This window comes from Chenopodium album, chromosome 23 (genome assembly GCF_948465745.1).
Source record: "Chenopodium album chromosome 23, dcCheAlbu1.1, whole genome shotgun sequence".
Lineage (NCBI taxonomy): Eukaryota > Viridiplantae > Streptophyta > Magnoliopsida > Caryophyllales > Amaranthaceae > Chenopodium > Chenopodium album.
In genome coordinates this window covers 1,629,890-1,651,686 of record NC_137856.1, presented here as the reverse complement: position 1 = coordinate 1,651,686, position 21,797 = coordinate 1,629,890, and the positions used below count along the sequence as shown (strand labels likewise).

Here is a 21,797-nt window from a genome sequence, read left to right as displayed (position 1 = left end):
ATTATCTGAAAAGATAAAGATTAATTTTGTAATTACATTTTTACAAATAAATGTCGATTAAGCTTCTCATGTACTTTGTTTATTTGTTCTGTTGTTTAATTTGTAATGGACTTCGCCTATTAATAAATTTCACTTATAGGTATCTCCAATTTAATTTTGGGTTCAAATGTTATTAGTTAACCAAATGATTTACAAAGATATGATTTAATTAAAATATAGATTTTTTTGGTGCAATTAATTAAAACATAGATAATGGTGTATAAAATGTTTCATGTATTGGGTATGCCTAAGTTATATATGGGCGTACCTAAAATGAAGTGGTTCAATATTTATTTTTCTTACAAAATACAAAAGTTAAAGTTATTTCGGATAATCACATCCGTTTTATTTTAGTACTCTTAACTATATTTATTTCCACTCTATGTAACCAAGGTCTCATTAACCGAAGCATGATTCTTAGGGCCTGTTCATATTTACTTAATTTCAGTTCAGTTCAGCTCTAATCAGTTCAGTTCAGTTCATTTCAGTTTAGTTCAGTTCAGCTCCAATCAGTTCAGTTCAGTTCAGCTCTAATCAGTTCAGTTCAGTTCATTTCAGTTTAGTTCAGTTCAGCTCCAATCAGTTCAGTTCAGTTCAGCTCCTTATTTCCCTCTCTCATAAAATATTCATTTCTGTTTAGTTCAGTTCAGTTCAGCTCCAATCAGTTCAGTTCAGTTCAATTCAGCTCCAATCATTTCAGTTCTGTTCAGTTCAGCTTAGTTCAGCAAATGTGAACAAGCCCTTATTAAAATGGAAACACTGATTTTAAATTGTTGAATGTTAGGGTGTGTTCTATTCACCTAATTTTCACTTATCTGAACTTAGCTTAACTTACTTAAACTTATCTGAACTTATTAGACCTTATTATAGCTTATTTTATTGTAATTTGTACTTTTGTAACCCTTATTAGAACTTATTAAATTCGATTTGAACTTATCAGAATTTATTACACATGAAATAAGTGAAAATAAGGTGAACATAATAGGCCTTAAAAGATTTTAGGAAGAAAAAAAAAAAAAAAAAAAAAGATTGTGAATTTAATTTTGGCAAAAATAAAGTTAAATATTATTAGTATCCCTGATTCACGCCTAATATGATGTATGCATTTTTTTTATTTATTTTTTTAACCAATGGGTAACTAATCGTTTTTATTTTTATATTGGTGAATTGCATACAAACTGTAATTTGTAGGGATTTAACCAAAGTGCTACTAATGTAAGAGTTATTCTCTAGATCAAAAAAATAATTATTATATCTGATTTTTATCCTCTAAGAAACAAAACAAGTGTTTAAACCTTTTATATACACAGATACACCAGGGTGCACATAGAGGTAAGTGCACCTTTTTTTTCCCTTTTTTTTTTTTTTTTTTTTTTTTTGTTGCTCATTTGATATAATTTTGCTCATTTTAGATTTTGTAATGAGCAAAAAATATTTTCAATGAGGAGTATACACTTGAGTGCACCTTACACACGGGTGACACGGCTGTATATAACAATTTTCACTTTTAATGAACGACGGCTATGCTAGTTATAATGACATATTTAACAAAAAAAAAAATATATATTTGATTTGATCTTTAATAAAACAAAATTATCACTAATTTTGTTTAATATATTGATTTAATAAAATATTTCACATGCTTTACTAAAATAAATTATTAATAATTGTAACTTTGTAATCAATCTAATCATACATGTATATGATCGAATTTATGATAAATAACTTCTTAAAATTATCATTTTGGCAATTTAACTTTATGTCTTCTTAGTGTTGACTACAAAATTAGGTACGTTCTTTTAGTGGTTAATTTAAGCATATAAGCAACTTATTATTAATGCTAGAAAATTCCATGTTGGTATAGGAAATAAGAGTTGAATTTAGAAAAATTATGTTACTGTATCTTTTTTTTTGGACGAAAGGAAAATTATGCTACATATCAGATATCTCTATCCCCCCAAAAACACACTAATCACGGAAAAAATATCTTATCATATATTTCCTTCCACAAAAAAAAAACACCCACCAATCCACTTATTAATTTATTACTATTTTTTTATTCTAAAAATAAATTTAATTAAATAAATTTTAAAAAAAAGCTCATTCATCTTCAACCTCAAATCTTGCCTATCTTCAAGTTTCAACAAGAAATGCGTAACCTTCAACAATGTCGAATTAATCGTAAAATCATATCAAATTTAATCACAAAATAATAATATATAATATTATTGTTCTTTTTAACGAAAATATTTTTTTACAAATAATTAAGGTGACTACAATGTCGATCTAGAATTAATTTTTATAACTATTCGACTTTTTTGACTTAAAATTGAAGAATTACAATGGTTAAACATTAACGTAGCAAATTTATATAATTTTGAAATCGATGAACGATGACTATTTTTTTTATTGAAGATGAAGGTTTTAGGATGAAGATGACATAGGTTGAAGATGGAGGTCAAATTCAACTCATTAAAAGGTTAATAAAGTTACCAATGGTATAGATTGGTTGAAGATGAAGTATTTAAAATTATATAAATTTAGTTTGATTTTAATTAAAAAAAAATAAATCATGCTTGTTAAAAAAAATAAAAGAAAAAAAAAACAATAAAATTCCAACCAAACAATCCTTTAATGACTGTGTAGCTTAGGTGTTGGATTGAACGGCTAGGATTAGACAAATGTGATATCAATGGTCTAGATTAAAAATATTAGTGTAGTCGACCATAGTCGTCCGTAATCGTGCGTAGTTGACGACTACGCTAGAATTTTTATCCCACAAAATATTTAGCCAACCCAACAAGGCCTCAAAGGCTCAAAGTATAAAGACTCAAATTAAAGGCTCAAACATAAAATTGAATCAAATTAGGGTTTCCTTCATCAAAGCTACGATCGTTGAAAAGATCTTGCACTGTGGTACATCTCTCGCACACATCGCTGGAATATACATCCTTTTCGGAGAGACAGTCTGACGATTTGTTGTAGCCGTAAGGATGATTCTCATCTGATTCGCCTGAACGCATTTGAAAACTTGACAATCGTTGCGATCCCGAATAAATCTTTACCAAAGAACTGACAATATGGCAAAAGATAATACCTTTTTGATAAACCCTAACACACAAACAAACCCTAAACGAACTTAAACAAACAACTAAACTAACAAAAACTAACGACCCCGCCAGAGGGAGACACTCCACCATAGGGAGACAGATGAATATCTACACTACTTATGTAGATTTATTGAAAACTAAATAGCAAAACTAAATAAAATTAAGGGAAAAGGTTCGGAAATAGTCTAATTTCCGTAGAAATTAGACTATTCCCGGCCTAGACGGCCAAGGTTTTGAAGAAACCCTAAAAGAGAGGAGGAAAGGAGAGAAATATAAGGATATTTAGCATATATAATAACACTACAAAAAAGTCACAAAAGGGATAATAACACACAAAAAAAAAAATTTATAACACCACAAAAAACCCAAAAATTGGATTTCACCACCTCTCAAAGAATTCTTGGATGGAATCCGTTATTGGGGTCCGCCATGTACATACACGTGTCTTATTAGTTAAAAAAAGAAAAATAAAATAAAATAAATCCTAAACAACCTAACCCAACCCCAAACCCCAATTCCACCACTGGCACCACCCGTCCCCCTCCATCGATATCATAAACTAAGATGCCGGCACCCCTGCCCCACCAAAACCCTCCCTTCCCCCTCCTCGAAAACCACCCTAATTCATTTTGTGATTTTTTTTGTGGTGTTATTTTGCAAATATAAAATAAAAATCCAATTACATTATATACACATAAACTTAGGCCCCGTTCTTCAGAGCTGCTCTGCTTCAATCTGCTCTGCCCTGCTCTGATTAAAAATAATACTAATGATAATAATAATAGAATCTGCTCTGCTCTGCTTCAATCTGCTCTACTCTGCCCAAAAGCTCAAAAGAACAAGGCGGCGGTAGCGGCGGATCCACGGTGTATTACTTCGTGGATCAGGCCCAAAAATCTAGAAGTTTAAAAGAAAATGAGCTAAGAGAAAAGAATAATAAGTAGTTGGTTTGGTGGTGACCATAAATAGTACGGTGTATAATTTTGGTAAGATTGGGCGCAACACCTTGAAATATGGCTTAGGTGCATTGATCACCCTAAACTTTGTGTAGTAGCCAAAACAACATCAACTATTATGGTAGGTGCAACGCGTATGCTTTAAAAGAAATGGGCACTTATTTCTTAGTAAAATGTACGAAGTATATTTTATCTAAAATTTAAGATTGCCCCAAATAATGTGATGTCTTGTGCTGTTGGGCGCTGATCTTATTTACTAACCAATAAATTTAATAAAATGCTTGTTAAATACTAAACTTAGGGCTTGTTCACTTCAGCTTATTTAATTTCAGTTCAGTTCAATTCAGCTCTTAATTTCCTTTTCTCATAAAATATTCTGTTCAGTTCAGTTCAGTTCAATTCAATAAATGTGAATAGAACCTTAATACTTTTACTTTAATAAATAATACTCTGTACTTTACTAACGTGAATCTCTTAACCAAATTAAATGAAGAATGTGCCATCTCAAAAATATAGATATTCAATGACTTAGACTTATTAACGAACATGAGTTTTAATAGCAGTGTCGGGTGGATTATGAAATTTACAAGTACACAAACAATAAAATATTGTAAGGTAGCAAGTATCTTAGGCTATAAATATCATAGGATTATGAACAAATTAAATACAATCAAGCTTTTAGAAGTAAAAGTAAAGTGTAATTTTCTTCATAAAACAAACGTGTGTGTAAGTGTGTGTGAAGTGTGAGTGATGGGCATTATGGCAAGCGTGGAAGCAATGGTTCATTTGCCAACATACGTTGCACTAAAAGCAACATATGGTGGCGCACCATTCAAGTATTTGGGCGTAGAAGATGATGGCAAACTTGCGTATACCACTGATAAAGTGGTGAGTGATCGAGCCAAGTTTGCTATCGAATCTGCCGGAGATGGTATAGTCCATATTAGATCTTGCTATAACAACAGATACTGGGTCAGGTATCATTACTATTCTTAACGTGTTATTTCGGAGTTATTATTTTTTTATTATTTAATGCAATTATTATGAGTCATATATGGAGTACTATGTATGAAGAATATAATGTTATTAAAGTTTGACTACTAGAGTCAAACTGTTAAAAGTCTACTACATACGTGTAAATGTGTAATGTAGTATTTCAGTAGAAGGAAATATAAATGTAGGGTTGTGAGACAAAATAAGATGTCTCACAACATAAAATAATTTACAAAATGTACAAGGAAGAGAGAGATAGAAATAGTGAAAAAAGGGTGGGGTGGGGCCCATCTTTTCGTCAAAAATGGTATCACGTGAGGAAAAAGACAAAAAAAAAAAAAAGAATTGGAACCACAACTATTGAGAGTATTTTTTGTACCACCGAAGATTTTTGTAAATATCACTTAAACCGTATGGCGTATTGTGTACCCATGAAGCTTTATTTAATGGTATTAACAGCCATACGAGACTTTAGAACCTTTTTTGAAATACCAGTGAAATTATACTATGTACTATTGAGAGTGTATTAAGTCGGTTGAATCTACAATAGCAAAATTTATATCCCGCATAAAATAAATGACCAACCTGCCCTTACAAGACACTTCTAAGTACCTCTCAACCACCCTCTGTTTGGAGCACCTCATGGCAGTAGCAGCATCCCCCTAAAGTTTATTTGAGGTGCTCCAAACATAATAATATAAAATTGAGTGATAATTAATCAATCATCACCCTCTGTTTGGAGCACCTCATAGCAGTAGTACCATCCCCCTAAAGTTTATTTGAGGTGCTCCAAACACAATAATATAAATTTGAGTAATAATTCATCAATCAAAGCCTTAATCTCATAAGTGGAGTTGGCTACATGAACTAAATTTGATTATTCCGTGTGATCATCCACAAAAGTCTTCCTCCTCCATCCCTTACGATCTAATACTTCATCCTCGTACAAATTATAGTTTAAAAATTTAAGAATTACAGTGTAAACGTCATTTAATTTTGAGATTTAGGGTTTGTTCACATTTATTGAACTAAGCTGAACTAAATTGAACTGAGTGGAGCTGAACTGAATTGATTGGAGCTGAACTGAATTGAATAGAGCTGAAATGAATATTTTATGAAAGAAGGAAATTAGGAGTTGAACTGAATTGATTAGAGTTGAACTGAACTAAATTGAAATTTTTAAGCTGAAGTGAACAGGTCTTTAGGGTGTTTAACCATGCAAATTAGGCTATTAAGAGTATAATTAATCTTCTTTTTTTTTTTATAATAGCAACAAAGAGTGATCAATTTATAAACGAAATCCATTTTTAAGGAGTGGTACTCAATTTTTTCTTTTTGTTTTTTTTCTTTCAGGATTTTTTTTATTTTTTTAATTTTTTTTAATATATGTTTTAATAGGTAATTGTTTATAAAGTGTATATTTAACAACAAATAGTTTCGACAAAAAAATCCACCATTTACTTTAAATTCTTGAAGTTTGTTTAAATTTTCCTTAACAATTTCTTACTCTTTTAAAATGGTTGCTGTATATAGATTTAAAAATCTAAAGCAAACATTTTGTGCATATAAGCCTAGTTTTTAAATGAAAAATTCAAGATAGAAGAAATATAATTACGATATTTTTTTACATATAAAAACGTACAATAAAGTTATTTTTTGTTCCACAAAGTTATTTTTTGTATTAATTTCTGATTTGTTTTAAAATACAGTAAGTAGTATGATTAAAACATAGCCTCATGTTATGTGCTTTCGCGAAGTACACATGTACTTACTAGTATAAATCACGAGATAAACACCAAATCAACCCTCATTTTTAGGTAGAACGTGTAATTTATTGAGTGTTATTTTAACACTACTTTGCGATTTCAGATACTATCACATAAGGGTTTGTTAAATGTTATGGATTTACAGTCCTTCTTGTGTGTGGCTGATCACACCGTGTAACCACTTATGAAATAATAAAGTAACTTTTATAACACGGATTAAGTAACCCCTGTAACACTAACCGAGTAACTTTTATAACACCGACAAAGTAACCCCTTTAACATTGACCAAGTAGCCCCTATTACTTTAACGAATGAAGTAACCCATATATTAGATGGCCACATCATGTGGCCAACCACATATAAGGCTTTGTGGTGGACTAATCATCTATAAGGCTTTAATCAATTAAGATACAAAGTAAATACCTGTCAAAAAAAAAAAAATACAAAGTAAATAATGTAATTTCTACACCATGTTTGGGAGCCAAGTAATAAATAAACGACTAAAAATTATAGTAAGACCCTATTCACTTAACCTTATTTTTACTGAATTGAAATTATTTTTGCTTAACTAGAATTATTTTTACTGAACTGAAATTATATTTTTACTAAATTAAAATTATTTTTGTTGAACTTAGATTATTTACTGAACTGAAATTATTTGCACTGATTTTCTATCATATTTTCTCTTTAAAAATACTGATTTTTTTACTAAACTAAACTTATTTTTACTAAACTAAAATTATATAACTGAACTAAATTTATTTTTATTTAGATCCTGTTCCGATTTACTGTACTGAACTGAGCTAAATTAAATTGTTTATGAGAGAAGGAAATTAAGAATTGAACTGAATTGAAACTAAACTGAAGAGAATAGGTCCATAATATTATTTTTATAAGATGAAGTGAACAAGGTCTAATATGAATGAATTATAAGTGCAAATTAAGAAGATTTTTTTAAAAAGTTAGACACGAAATTAACATTCCCATGGTAACGCTGTTTCATTTCAAGCAATTTTTTTTAATCTTTATTCTTTATCATCCATTACCATTTAGGGAGAAGCAATAGGTGAGAATGAAAATTTATGTAGAAAAAAAAAAAGAGTGAACTAGCATTAATATGAGAACGAATCTTAATTAATGTTCCTTGTAAATTTACATTCAATCATTATCATATATGGCCAACTGCCAATCCGCGAGTTCTATTACAATTATATGAGTTTCAGCTAGTACGAGTATATGTTTTCAAGTCGTACATTTGATCTTATTAACTTATCTTAACAAAAGGCAACTTATTTGAGAAAAGGAAAATTTGACAATTACCACCTTCTGTTATGTCCATTTTAGCAATTACCACCTTCTATTTTTTTTTTGAAAATTACCACCTTCTATTTTCAAAAACATCAAAAGTTACCACCTTCTTGCCCCCCAACTACCACGTGACGTCATTTGGGGCACATTCTTTCTCTTTCCTCCCTATTTTCCTCACATTTCGCATTCCTATTTGGATTCTCATCTCCCCTTTCACTTTTTTCCCCCCAAACCACCAATAATTGTTCGTCAATTTTGATTTGGAGGAGTGAATTGAAGTGTTTTTGATTGTTTGGGGGAAAAGAAGTGAAAGGGTGGATGAAAATCGAGTTAGGAATGAGAAATGTGAGGAAAATAGGGAGGAAAGGGAAAGAATGAGCCCAAAATGACGTCACGTGGTAATAGAGGGGCAAGAAGGTGGTAAGTTTTGATGTTTTTGAAAATAGAAGGTGGTAATTTTCAAAAAAAAAAAAAATAGAAGGTGATAATTGCTAAAATGGACATAACAGAAGGTGGTAATTGTCAAATTTTCCTTGAGAAAAAGAAAAGTAAATGATCGAAGATGCTTTATTTAATTTCACAGGTCATCTGAAAACGAAAATTGGTTAGTAGCAGCAGCAAAAGAAACGGAGGATGATAAAACAGTATGGAATTGTACTTTGTTTCGTGCCAATGTTAGCAATGATGGAAAGACAGTGAAATTTGTTCATGTTCAACTTGGAAAAACCGTAGGGAGACGTGATGTTGCTCCGGATCGTGAAATGTACTTGTGTTTGGAACCTGTTGCCACCACTGAAGACGTATCCTCAGTGGTGGATTACGGAACAATTGTTATACTGCCCCAATATGTTGCATTTAAGGACCAGGATGGCCTATACTTAAATATTAATAAAAAAAATGAGGTGTTTCCTTGCGTCACGTTTTCGAGTGATGATATTGGGCAGGAAGGAAATTCGTTCGAGATCTTTAACACTCATGACGGCCTCATTTATCTGAAAAGTGATGCCGGAAATTGTTGGGAAAGCTCAATTTATGAAACAATATCTTCTTATATACCAAATATGAGCAATGAGATTATTTGCAATCTTGATTATAAGGACCAAGGTGATAATCCTACTGACCCTGACATACTGTTTTCAGTGTATAGAGTTGACAAGGGTATTGTTGCTCTTCGACACATGCACTCTCAGAAATTCTTGGAGAGGAAAGTTGCAAAAACACATTTCACCATGGTCGAATATATTGGATTACGTACTACATCAAATACTATAACAAGTGAGTGTAGATTGCAGGTGGTAGAGCCTATACTTGCACGCGAACTCAATGTGTTCCATTTTCATGTTGAAAGAGCTAGGATCTACGGTCGCAAGCATCTCGTACTTGCTGAACAAGTAACAGAGAACTCATCCGGCTATGACAATGAGGCCACGCTTCAATTTATGATTTCAACAACTACGACTTCAACTTGGAACACTAGCAAATCCGGGTCTGTGACTACCAAAGCTACCGTTAATGGTGGAGTCCCTTTCATTGCAAATGGGTCCTTAGAGATCGGTGCAGAGGTTAGCATACAGTGCGATACGGGAAAATCTGTGTCGGAAACTGTGGAAGTGCAAAGCTCATATACTGTCAAAGTGCCACCCAACAAAAAGGTTACCGTAACTGCATTTGCAACCCAAGGAACATGTGATGTTCCCTATTCCTATGATCAGGTTGATCATATGCCTAATGGAGACATCAAAACGACTACTTTGTCAGATGGTGTTTACACCGGCGTTAATGCCTATCATTTTGATTACCATATCAAATATGAATCACTCTTACCGGCCGGTGCATCAGATCGACCCTAAAATCATCGGAACTAAACATTGTTGTGTTTTTTCCTTTCATTCTATCTTGTACTCTTCATTTGCTTGGTTGTTTTTTCAATATGTCCGAACTTGTTTCGTGTAATAATCAATGTGCACTTCAATTGTAGAGGTGTGCTTGCTCAGTTTTACGTTTGTAATGTTGTTATACTTCTCTTCTTTGTGCTATATTGCTCTACTATCGCATTTTATTTATTATATATGGACTTGTGTTCCAACTTCCAACTCTAACTTGGTGAAATATTTTATATATACCTGGTATATCGTGTACCCAACTAACCTAAAGTTAGTTTTTACTTTTCATTTAATGATTAAATGAAAAACAATCATCAAAATGAGGACAAAATCCTCATGGGTGTACCATACACCTAGGTATATATAACAATCTCTCTAAAAGGGGAGGGGGGTGGTGAGAATTGTTATAGCATTTTCAACCGCATATGAGTCATCGATACAGGAAAAAAAATCACTTCTGATTTCTGAATGATAAAAAGACAAGTCTCACCTCACCATGGCTGCTAACAACTACGGAGTAATGAGATACGAAACGTTGATCATCAGCACAACTGTTTGAAGAAATTAAAAAAGAAAAAAGCATGCTATGTATTGTACGTGTTGGGATTATTTGAAGTACACTATTGAAGTTCCTTAATCGATGGCAATTATTTCAAGAATCAATGCCAAATTTCAGTTTGCAACTGTGATTGATTTGTGACTCCAATTCATTTTTATTGTCCATATATTTACTTTAAACTAATGGAGGCCTAGGTTAAGTTCATAAAATGATTTACATGATAAATATAAGGGTTTTTCTACATTATAACCCTCTAAGTTTCCGTTTTCTACGATGTGCCCCCTTTTTTGAGAAATTTACACTGTAACCTCAAAAAACATTTAGCTTCTATATGGTAACCTTGCCGTTATCTTGCCGTTAACTAATTCCGTTACTGGGGCCCACTGACCACTTAATAATATTTTTTAATCGATTTGCGTGTTGGAAATGATTTCGTTAATGGTTTTGGGGGCTATTTTGTTCCTAAAAGCGCCAAATTGAGCTTAGATTTAACAAAAAAAATAACACAAATGGCTCGTTTTGCATATTAAGAAATGTCTCGATTTGCGTGTTTACGTATTTAATACTCAAAACAAGATATTTGTGTCATTTTTTTTGTCAAATCTGAGCTCAATTTGGACCCTTTAGGGCCAAAATAGCCCCCAAAACTTTTCACAGAACTATTTCCAACACGGAAATCGATAAAAAATTATTATTAAGTGGTGAGTGTGCTCTACTGACGGAATTTGTTAACGGCAAGGTTACCGTATAGAAGCTAAATGTTTTTTGAGATTACAGTGTAGATTTCTCAAAAAGTGGGGCACATCGTAGAAAACGAAAAGTTAGAGGGTTATAATGTAGAAAAACCCTAAATATACAAACTAGCTACTTATGATAATAGCTACAAAAATGTTGTTAGACTTGTTACAGCCAGAATTGATAGAATGGGCTTGTAAAGTTGTAATGACATAATCAAATCATTTTGTACTAACTCCGTTTCATATTATTTGCAACGATTTGATATAAAATTGAGAGGAAAAATGTCTAATTGTTGCAAATAATATGAAACAGAGGTAGTACTTTATATTCATTGACCTCTAACCAGCACCAGATAGGTCCTCTGGCCGCCGACGGGGGTAGCAGGCGGTGGTGGGGTTGCTACCGGCAAGGGGGGAGGGGTTTTCCTTTTTTTATTTTTTGGGTAGCCATGAAACAATCTGGGTTCCCACTCTTTTAGTTATAGCAAAACCAATCTTAATAAAGATGTAGGCTGCTGCTCTACCCCTGATATTCTAAGCCTGAAAGAACTTTTGTACCCAATTAAGCAAAGCAACAACAACTGTCTCTAATTCTCCCTATGAAGAAAACAAGAAATTAAAAGGAAGAAAACCATGTAACCAATCGTCTCACATTTAGCCTGATACTTTGCACGTTTCCGACGAGTTGCATCTAGCCATCTATGACCACACGACTAGGTACGAAATCATACATCGCCGATTGTGACAAAGGTGATGACTTAGTCAGATCAACACACATATAACTGCATAGATTTTATATGACTATTCACTAATAATATTAATCTTTTAATTTTTCTAGTCCAAAAATAATAAAATTAAGACCAAATGGTTGTACCCGTACATTTTTGACATTTTTTTTTCCAATAATAACTAGTATTTGGGCCCGGGTGATGCCCCAGATCATTACCTTATTTTCTTGTAATTAACTTTGTTATGCATATTAAATATTTTGTATCAAAAAATAACAAAAATATCACATACATATCTTGGTGGTAAGATGCTTTGTTTTAGAAAAAGAAGTTGCATGCAAGTTCAAATCTTGTGGAGACTTGATATTTTTTTATTATTAGTTATAAGTGCATGACATTCAATGAAAAACATATAGAAAGGAGATCTACGTGGCGTTGAGTGGGTGATGATATGGCGTAATAAGACGTTGATTGGATGATGTGGCGCAATAAAGGTATCCTCGTGACACATAGACTGTTTTAGTAATGCCTTTTAATATATAGTATAGATACTCTACAATTATACTCGGCTAGCTAAGGGATAAGCTAAGAAGTTGTTACAGCTAGGATCGTTAGTATGGGTTTATCAATTATCACTACCATTAATAGCATAATCAATTGGTTTGCCGACAGAAATTTGATGAGCTGTGTTGAACTGTTGACTTTCGGCAATCTTTTTGGTAATCACAACTTGAGGCCGGTGCAATGGTGATGAGTGATGACAGATCAATTGGATAATCAATTTGGCCTATTGAATTGCTAAATAAAAACATGTGCCTTAGACCATCTACCATGACTAGCTACATGTAGTTTTGGGTTGTTACATCATAAATCTCCAAACTACATGTTTTATGCTACAACTTTTACAATGATAAGCTACATTCTTTTGTAATAAATAAATAAATAAACAAACAAACAAATACATAAAATATATTAAATAAATAAATATAATAGAATTGGGTGGACCGAAAGTTATAGTTTAGCTTAGCTACAATAAGTTGTAGCTCCACAATGGCTAGCATATAGCTAGCAATTATTTAGAAATTGCTAACAGGTCCTTATGCACAACTATTGTAGATGCTATAAATTAAAAGTATGTATGAAAATTAAGCTGACTTAACCTTATTCAAAAGTAACCTTATCTAAAATTTGACTTGTATCCTTTCAAAAAAATAAATAAATAAATAAATAAATAAAATAATCAATTTGTGTAAGTACTATAATAACATGATTGATTTACTTTCGACTTGGGGCCTATTCAGTTCAACTTAATTTCACCTTAGTTTAATTAAGTTAAGTTGAATTCCAATCAGTTCAGTTTGATCTAGAGCGGAATCTATAAAGAATCTCTAGATATCTGATGTTGCGTAGAGGTGATTATAAATTTCTTCATATTAAACGTTATAACAATGGCGGCTTTGAACAAATAATAATAATAATAATAATAATAATAATAATTACAAAAAAAAAAGCATCAACCACAAAATTTTAAACAATACGTAAATAAAGACTTAGATCCATTGACAAAGAAGATTTTTGGTAGTCGTGATTACTAGATTAAGATATTTGCAAGTACTCAATACTTTATTATAGAATTAGTAAGCAATATGGACTATAAATAGCATAGCATTTCGGACATATAATGAAGCAAGCAAGCAACTTTAAAAGCCAAGGAAAGAAATAAACACATATATAGGGCAATTATTTTTCTTCCTAAAAGTCTAAGTGATGGCAAACTTGGAAGCAATGGTTCATTTGCCAACATACGTTGCACTGAAAGCAACGTATGGTGGCGCACCATTCAAGTATTTGGGCGTAGAAGATGATGGCAAACTTGCGTATACCACTGATAAAGTGGTTAGCGATCGAGCCAAGTTTGCTATAGAGCCTGCTGGAGATGGTATTGCCCATATTAGATCTTGCTATAACAACAAATATTGGGTCAGGTATCTATTGTACATTTGTACTTTTATAAATTGATTATCCACTTTTACCATACTTATTAGCTTGCACTATATAATTAATAGTAAAATAAAATCTCTTAGTAAAAATTTCAGGTAAATGTAAATGATCACTATTTTTTATTATACGAAGTAAATTTTGATATGTGGCTGGTCACATCGTGTGGCCAACATATAGGAGTTACTTGATGAGTGTTATTAGGTAACTTCATCAGTGCTATAGGGGTTAGGTAAATATTATAGGAGCTAGTCATTAAATATTACAGGGATTTCTCGATCAGTATATACGGAGTAGGGGTTATTTTGCTCTTTTCGAAACCGCATGCAAAACACATTGAAAAAAAAAACTTTTAATTTACCTTAAAAAATATACTGATCAAAGGGCAACCCAAAAAAAAAAACAGAGAGAGAGAGAGAGAAAGCAGATGGAGTATTTAGCTGTTTCAATTATATGTTTGGAAAAATCAGATTGGGAGGAGCCTTTTTGCATTTGCCTCAACAAAAGATCCACCCTTGATATCATTATCTAATGCTAAAATATGCATGTTGTAGAATTTATATATCAATATGTTGATACAATGTATGATACTTGGATCCATCTCCATATGTCCTACTTACTTGATACAATAATATTTTATGCCTAACTTTTTTAGGCCCTCCATATTTTATTATTTACTTCACTATTCTTTTACGGTTGTATTTTATTAATTGTTTTATTTTCTTTTTTAAAAACTTTTAACAATATTTTATTGGAAATTTTGACAATTACCACATTCTATTATGTCCATTTTAGCAATTACCACCATCTTTTTTTTTTTTTTTTTTTTTTTTGAAAATTACCACCTTCTATTTTCAAAAACATCAAAAGTTACCACCTTCTTGCCTCTCAACTACCACATGACGTTATTTTGGGCTCATTCTTTACCTTTCCTCCCTTTTCCCTCCCATTATTTATCATTCCTGTTTGGATTCTCATCTCCTCTTTCACTTTTTTCCCCCAAACCATCAATAATTGTTCGTCAATTTTGATTTGGAAGAGTAAATTGAAGTGTTTTTGATTTTTTGGGGGAAAAAAGTGAAAGGGGGGATGAAAATCGAGTTAGGAATGAGAAATGTGAGGGAAATAGAGAGGGAAGGGAAAGAATGGACCCAAAATAACGTCATATGGTAGTTGGGAGGCAAGAAGGTGGTAACTTTCGATATTTTTGAAAATAGAAGTTGGTAATTTTCAAAAAATAAATAAGAGGTGGTAATTGCTAAAATGGACATAATAGAAGGTGATAATTGTCAAATTTTCCTAATTTATTATTTTTCTTTCTATGAAATTTCTAATATTGTATTTTTATAACAAGACTTGAACTCAATACCAACAAGTCTTAAGTTACAAGTCTTACCATCTTAGCCAATTATTAATTGTGTTTTTTAATCCAATAAAATTATAGTTAACTTAGAAATGTTATTTGGCGTTTTATTATACTATCTATTTGTTTCCGTTTGTAATAATTGAGTTTGACAACTAAAAAATATTTATTGCAAGACTTAAACTCGAAACCAACAAGTACAAACTTGCAAACCCGGGGTATCGCCCGGGACACACGCCATGAGTTTGCAAGCGTAATAATAGAAAGGTGTTAACTTAAAAAAACAAAGGAAGTATTTATCATATTCTCTCTGCTCCTTAGTTATACTAATTTTTGCTTTTTAAGAATTTTTTAATTGTTCAACCAACCTCACTTCCATCTTGAAATATAATTTCTACTATATATATTCCTCTTAAAGCTCCACTAATATTATTCATACAAAAAATTTAATTTAAAAAATACAAAATAATCAAAATTTTGGCACAGAGGCTTAAAATTAGTTTCCTCTTCAGGAAGAGGAATTTACCATTTTTTCTTCTTAAGAGGATCCTTTTAGTCATTTGAGCAAAGTTATATATATATTAAGAGTGGTAAAACACAAATTTCCTTATTTTAACACTAGGCAATATATATTTGAGAAAAGTGGAATCATATGATACTAGCTGACTAGCTGAGTATGTTTGACTTAATTATAGGTCATCGGAAAGTGAAAATTGGATAGTAGCAGCAGGAAAAGATCCAGTGGAGGACAAAACGGCATGGAATTGTACATTGTTTAGGGCCAATGTTAGTGATGATGGGAAGACAGTGAAGTTTGTTCATGTTCAACTTGGGAAAACTGTAGGGAGACGTGATGTTGCTCTGGATCGTGAGATGTACTTATGTTTGGAACCTGTTGCCACCATTGAAGATGTATCCTCCGTAGTGGATTACGGAACAATTGTTATACTGCCCCAATATGTTGCATTTAAGGACCCAAATGGTTTATACTTAAATAGTAGTAGAGAAAATAATAAGGATTATCCTTATGTCATGTTCGCGAGTAACGATATTGGACAGATAGGGAATTCGTTCGAGATTAATACCAATAATGACGGCTTCATCTATGTGAAAGGTGTTGATGGGAATTGGTGGCAATCCACAGTTTTCCGTATTATTGAGGGATTTGAAGTATATAATATTGAAACAATTATTGATTTTACTAGGGAACAAGGGGATAATCCATATTACTCTTTCTTACTGTTTTCAGTATATAGTGTCGATAAGAATATTGTTGCTCTTCGTAACCTGGAAACTAATAGATTCGTGGAGAGGTTTCCTCGTCCCGGACACGATGGTTATTCAATAAGGGCCACTTCAAATACTATAACAAGCGAGTGCAGATTGCAATTAGTAGAGCCTGTACTTTCACGCGAAGTAAATGTGTTCCAATTTCATCTTGATAGAGCTAGGATCTACGGTCGCAAGCCCCTCACACTAGCTGAACAAGTAACAGAGAACCCAAGTGACGATGAGAATGTGACCACGCTTCAATTTAGGATCGCAAAAACTACTACTAAGACTTGGAACACTAGCAAATCTGGGGCTGTGACTACCAAAGCTATCGTTAAAGGTGGAGTCCCTTTCATTGCAAATGGGACCTTAGAGATCGGTTTAGAGCTTAAGATACAGTGCGATTTGGGAGGATCTGTGTCGGAATCTGAGGAAGTGCAAAGCTCTTATACTGTCAAAGTGCCTCACCACACAAAGGTTACCATAACTGCTGTTTCAACACAAGCAACTTGTGATGTTCCCTTTTCCTATGATCAGGTTGATCATATGCCTAATGGAAAAATAAAAACAACTACTTTGTCAGATGGTGTTTACACCGGCATCAATTCCTATCATTTTGATTACCATGTCAAATATGAACCACTCTAATCCATGCCACTTCATCAGATCGACCCTAAAATCGATCATCGGAATTGAACTTTGTTGTGTTTTTTCTTTCATGCTAGCTTGCACTCTTCATTTAATTTGCTTGGCTGTTTTGAGTTGTTTATTTCATGCTAGCTTGTACTCTTCATTTGCTTGGCTGTGTTTTCCATCTGTCCCAACTTCTTCCGGGTAAGATGTGTAATAATTGTACACTTCAATTTTAGAGGTGTGCTAGCTCAGTGTTACATATGTAATGTTATTATACTTCTTGTTTGTTTTTTTTTTTTTTTTTTTTTTTTGGATCCAATTATACTTCTTCTTTATGCAATAATGCTCTACTATCGCATTTTATTTATACGTACTCCTGTGTTCCAACTTCCAACTCTAGCTTGGTCAAGTAGTGATGCATATGGTTAAACCAAGGGTTGTCACCACAACTGTATCCCATCATATACAAGTATGTGGTTTATGAAATGAAATAAACCTTATAAAGAGAGTAAATATATAAGAATGTCATTGTAGATTATAAGGATCTTTTATCAAAATGGCTAATTTTATAAAAGTATAATTATAAATTTTAATTCTCAAACTAGCTAATTTATTACTCCCTTCGTCCCCTTTTGATAGTCCCTTATGGGCATTTTTCACGGGAATTAATAAACATGAATAAGAATAGTAAAATGACATTGAAAAAGTAATTGACATTGGGTATGCAAAAAAAGTAGAGAGAGAAAGTAATAAAAGTGCATGGGAAAACAAAATTTACATGGAAAATCTAAATTTGCAAAAGTATTGTTGTAAATTGGAGAGAATTTCGGTAAAAATTTAATATTAATGGTTGTTGGAAAAAGCAAATGGGGTGAACATTTTGGGACTAAAATTTGTCCACAAGAAACTATCAAAAAGGGACAGTGGGAGTAACTTGGAAGGAATTTTATCTATTTCTTATATTCCTTTAGACCACTTTGGTTCACTTTATGGGTTTTTTTTTGTTTTTTTTTTTTTTTTATCAAATGGTTATTTTTTTTTAATTTTGATTTTTTTGTTTTCTTTGGAAAATTCCAATGCCATATTTTACAATATTCCATTAATTTGAACAATAACATTCAACATAATATACTACCTCCGGTCCAAGTTAGTTGCAACTTTAGGGTATTATTTGTGAGATATAAAATATTCCAAAGTTGCAACTAACTTGGACCGGAGGTAGTATTTGCAACAATTCTCAATTTTAAAAAAGTTAAACAAAATAAACAATCACTCAAAAAATTGATCCAAACTTCCAATCAACAACAACAACAACAACAACAAAAAAAAAAAAAAAAAAAAAAAAAAAAAAAAAAAAAAAGAAGAGGAGGTGTTTTAGAGTAAGATATACTACATTCGTTACATATTATTTGCAACGATTTGACATAAAGTAGAGAGGGAAAATGTCCAATTGTTGCAAATAATATGTAACGGAGGTAGTATAAGCCTAAAAGTTAGAAAGCAAGTAGGAACAATCAAATCTTGATTATAAAAAAAGTAATGTTATACAACTATTGAACATAGAATCATTTTATTTGCTCCGGAAACAACGAACATCAAAACTTCTTATAAGAGATCAAGGATAAGACATCCAATCGAGCTGCAAATACAAGCTAATAGTGTATTAATAATTATACATATACCTCTAAAATACGTAATAATAAGCTAAATATATAGCTAATAAACTTTTTTATTTATTTTTTGGTTTTATTTAAATAAAATCTTTAAGAAACTTAATGTAAAACCAAAAAAAGAAAAAAAAATTTAAAAAAATCAATAAAGTGAACCAAACCGATTCAAAGAAAAATAAGAAATATAAAAATTCCTTCCAAGTTAATAAAATAGCTAGTTTGGGAATTAAATTTTATAATTAGCCGTTTTAGTAAATACATTTCTCAAATTAGCCGTTTTAGTAAAAGGTCCAGATTATAAACTATTTTTTTGGACTTGAGGGGGATGAGGTGGAGAAAATTGCTATAACATTATTTTCCGCCGCATATGAGTCATCGATACAGGAAAAAAAATGGTGCTAGCTAACAACTAATGAGACATGAAAGGTGAAAGGGATTACAAATGTGCTAGCTAAGTTTGCAATTAACGACAATTAACAACAACGAAGACGGAAAGACAAGTAATAAACGAGACAAGGAGAATTTACCGCGGGAGGAAAACCTACCAATCCACTATGGAGTAACAATTTGATGAAAATTAATGTAGATTACAAGCTTTCAATCACCATGAAAGCTCCCACCCCAAACTCACCCTCTCAAACATCCAAACCCTAAGTGTTTGGGTTTACATGAGGCTCTCTCTCTTTCTACATCTTTCCCTTCTCTTATTACTCTCTCTACAATAACAATACAAGGGTATATATAGTGCAAGAAGATCAACAACTAAGATTACATCCCGAGCGAAATAAAAGAAATCGCATGCACGCTCGAATAGGGGCTCGATGGTTCGACCGAACCTACCTATAGTTCGGTCAAACATGAGGTGGTTCGGTCAAACTTCTTCCTTGGTTCGACCGAAACTTCTCTAATCTAAAAATCAAAAGGCTGCAGGGTCTGCCTCAGAAGCTAGGTTCGACCGAACCTTTCAAAAGTTCGGTCGAACTCCCGTACTACGCGGACACCTCTTCTTAAAATAGCCATAACTCCCTCGATTCTCGATCAAATATAGCTTATGACCAATCGTTGGAAAGATCTTGAGACGAGCTATCACCTCCAACTTGAATCATCTCAATATCACTTCTAGATCTTGAGATATGCCCATTTGAAGTCAGCCCTTTGTCATCCACTGCACCATTGCTTAACACCAAGCAATAGCCCATAGCTTAGACTGATCCTAAGCTATGCACCCCATTAGCCTTCTTGAACCGTTCTCCATAGTTCTCAAACCCAACAAAAGGCTGGTCACCAGCACAACTACATACCTGTACAAGATTATTGAAAGATTAGGCCTCTTGATGCTTAGAATGAAGGGTTGAAGACTTGAAGAATGAGTTGATGAAGGTGCCATCATCATAATACGAGATATACGCTATATATTTGTACGTGTTGGGATTATTTGAAGTATGTTATAGAAGTTCCTTAATCTATGGCAATTATTTGAAGATTTTACTGTAGTCGTTTGAAAAATGACTACCATATTATTTTAGTGATATACAATATGATTGGTTGATTTTTTTCAACTTATAAAATGGTCATAATAACTCTTATTATATCTACAATGCATATATATTTTTTTTTTTTGAAATTTTCAATACACCATAAAATAATTTTTTTTGAGAAACTATAAAATAAGAATAAAAATAACATAAATGAAATTAAAAAATTGATAAATCAAAAAAAAGTTGATAATACTATTTTATGCCTAAGGTAAAGTAATATAATTAATTATTTGAAGAAAAAAAATGTATCAATATAATTGTAAACTATGTAATTATGAAAACATTATGGTAGTAATATTTTAAATGAATACTATAAAATTTTCACAAATTTTAGTTTGCTAATTGTCATTGATTTATCATTCCATTTCAGTTTTTTTTTTAATTTTTTTTTATGCAATCTTTCCATTTCATTGTAATTGTCCATATATTTACTTTAAACTAATGGAGTGTAAGTAAGTTCATAAAATGATTTACATGATAAAAATAACAAACTAGCTTTTTGTTTTTTTTTTTTTTTTTTAAGGAAAAATAACAAACTAGCTAATTATGAGAATAGCTACGAAATTGTTGTTACAGCTGGAATTGTAAGAATGGGCTTGTAATGACATAATTAAATCATTATGTACTTTAAATTCGTTGACCTGCGTGAATTTAGGCTGTTTTGACTTTTGAATTTATTTTGAAATCGCAACTTGAAGAAGCCGGTGCAATGGTGGTGAGCGATGACAGAGTAGTAAGGAAAATTGGCCTAATGTGTTGCCAAAGATCATGTCAACGTTTTTATAACAATGGGTTGCCAGAGAGTAAGGAAAAAAGTGATGCATTGTGCCACCTTTTGCTTATTAAATCCTCCTTTTTTTTTCCCACTTCTAACACCTAGCTCTACATTGGACATTATTCATATAATCCACCTACTAAAACATCATGTTACATTTGTCTCGATGTACATTGACTAAAACATTATGCAAATGTTGCAGACTTGCGGGTTAAAAAAAAAAAAAAGTAAATTAGAAAAGGCATTAGATAATTCTCGAGCAATGCTCAGTTTTTTAAATTATTAATTATTAAAATATACTTCCTCTATTTTTTTTAATAAGTTAGAGTTATACTACATCCGTTTCTTTTTAGTTGACACGTATTCCTTTTTAGGAAGTTTCTTTTTAGTTGACACGTTTCCTTTTTGGATAAATTTTTTACCTTGCATTTACAAGCTACCCCACTTGCTTTTTCATTCTCTATCACTC

General features: G+C 32.0%; 2 protein-coding genes across 2 annotated transcripts; both read left to right on the top strand.

Annotated features, from left to right (window-relative positions):
• Positions 1 to 4,855: 4,855 nt before the first annotated feature.
• Positions 4,856 to 10,022, top strand: LOC145609530 (uncharacterized). Its single transcript, XM_081664990.1, has 2 exons — positions 4,856 to 5,082; positions 8,756 to 10,022. Exons 1-2 carry the CDS (start codon positions 4,856 to 4,858, stop codon positions 10,020 to 10,022), a joined length of 1,494 nt encoding a protein of 497 aa, XP_081521116.1.
• Positions 10,023 to 13,846: 3,824 nt separating this feature from the next.
• LOC145609529 (uncharacterized) lies at positions 13,847 to 17,360 on the top strand. The gene is made up of 2 exons (XM_081664989.1): positions 13,847 to 14,064; positions 16,136 to 17,360. The coding sequence occupies exons 1-2, from the start codon at positions 13,847 to 13,849 to the stop codon at positions 17,358 to 17,360; spliced, it is 1,443 nt and encodes a 480-aa protein (XP_081521115.1).
• Positions 17,361 to 21,797: the final 4,437 nt, after the last annotated feature.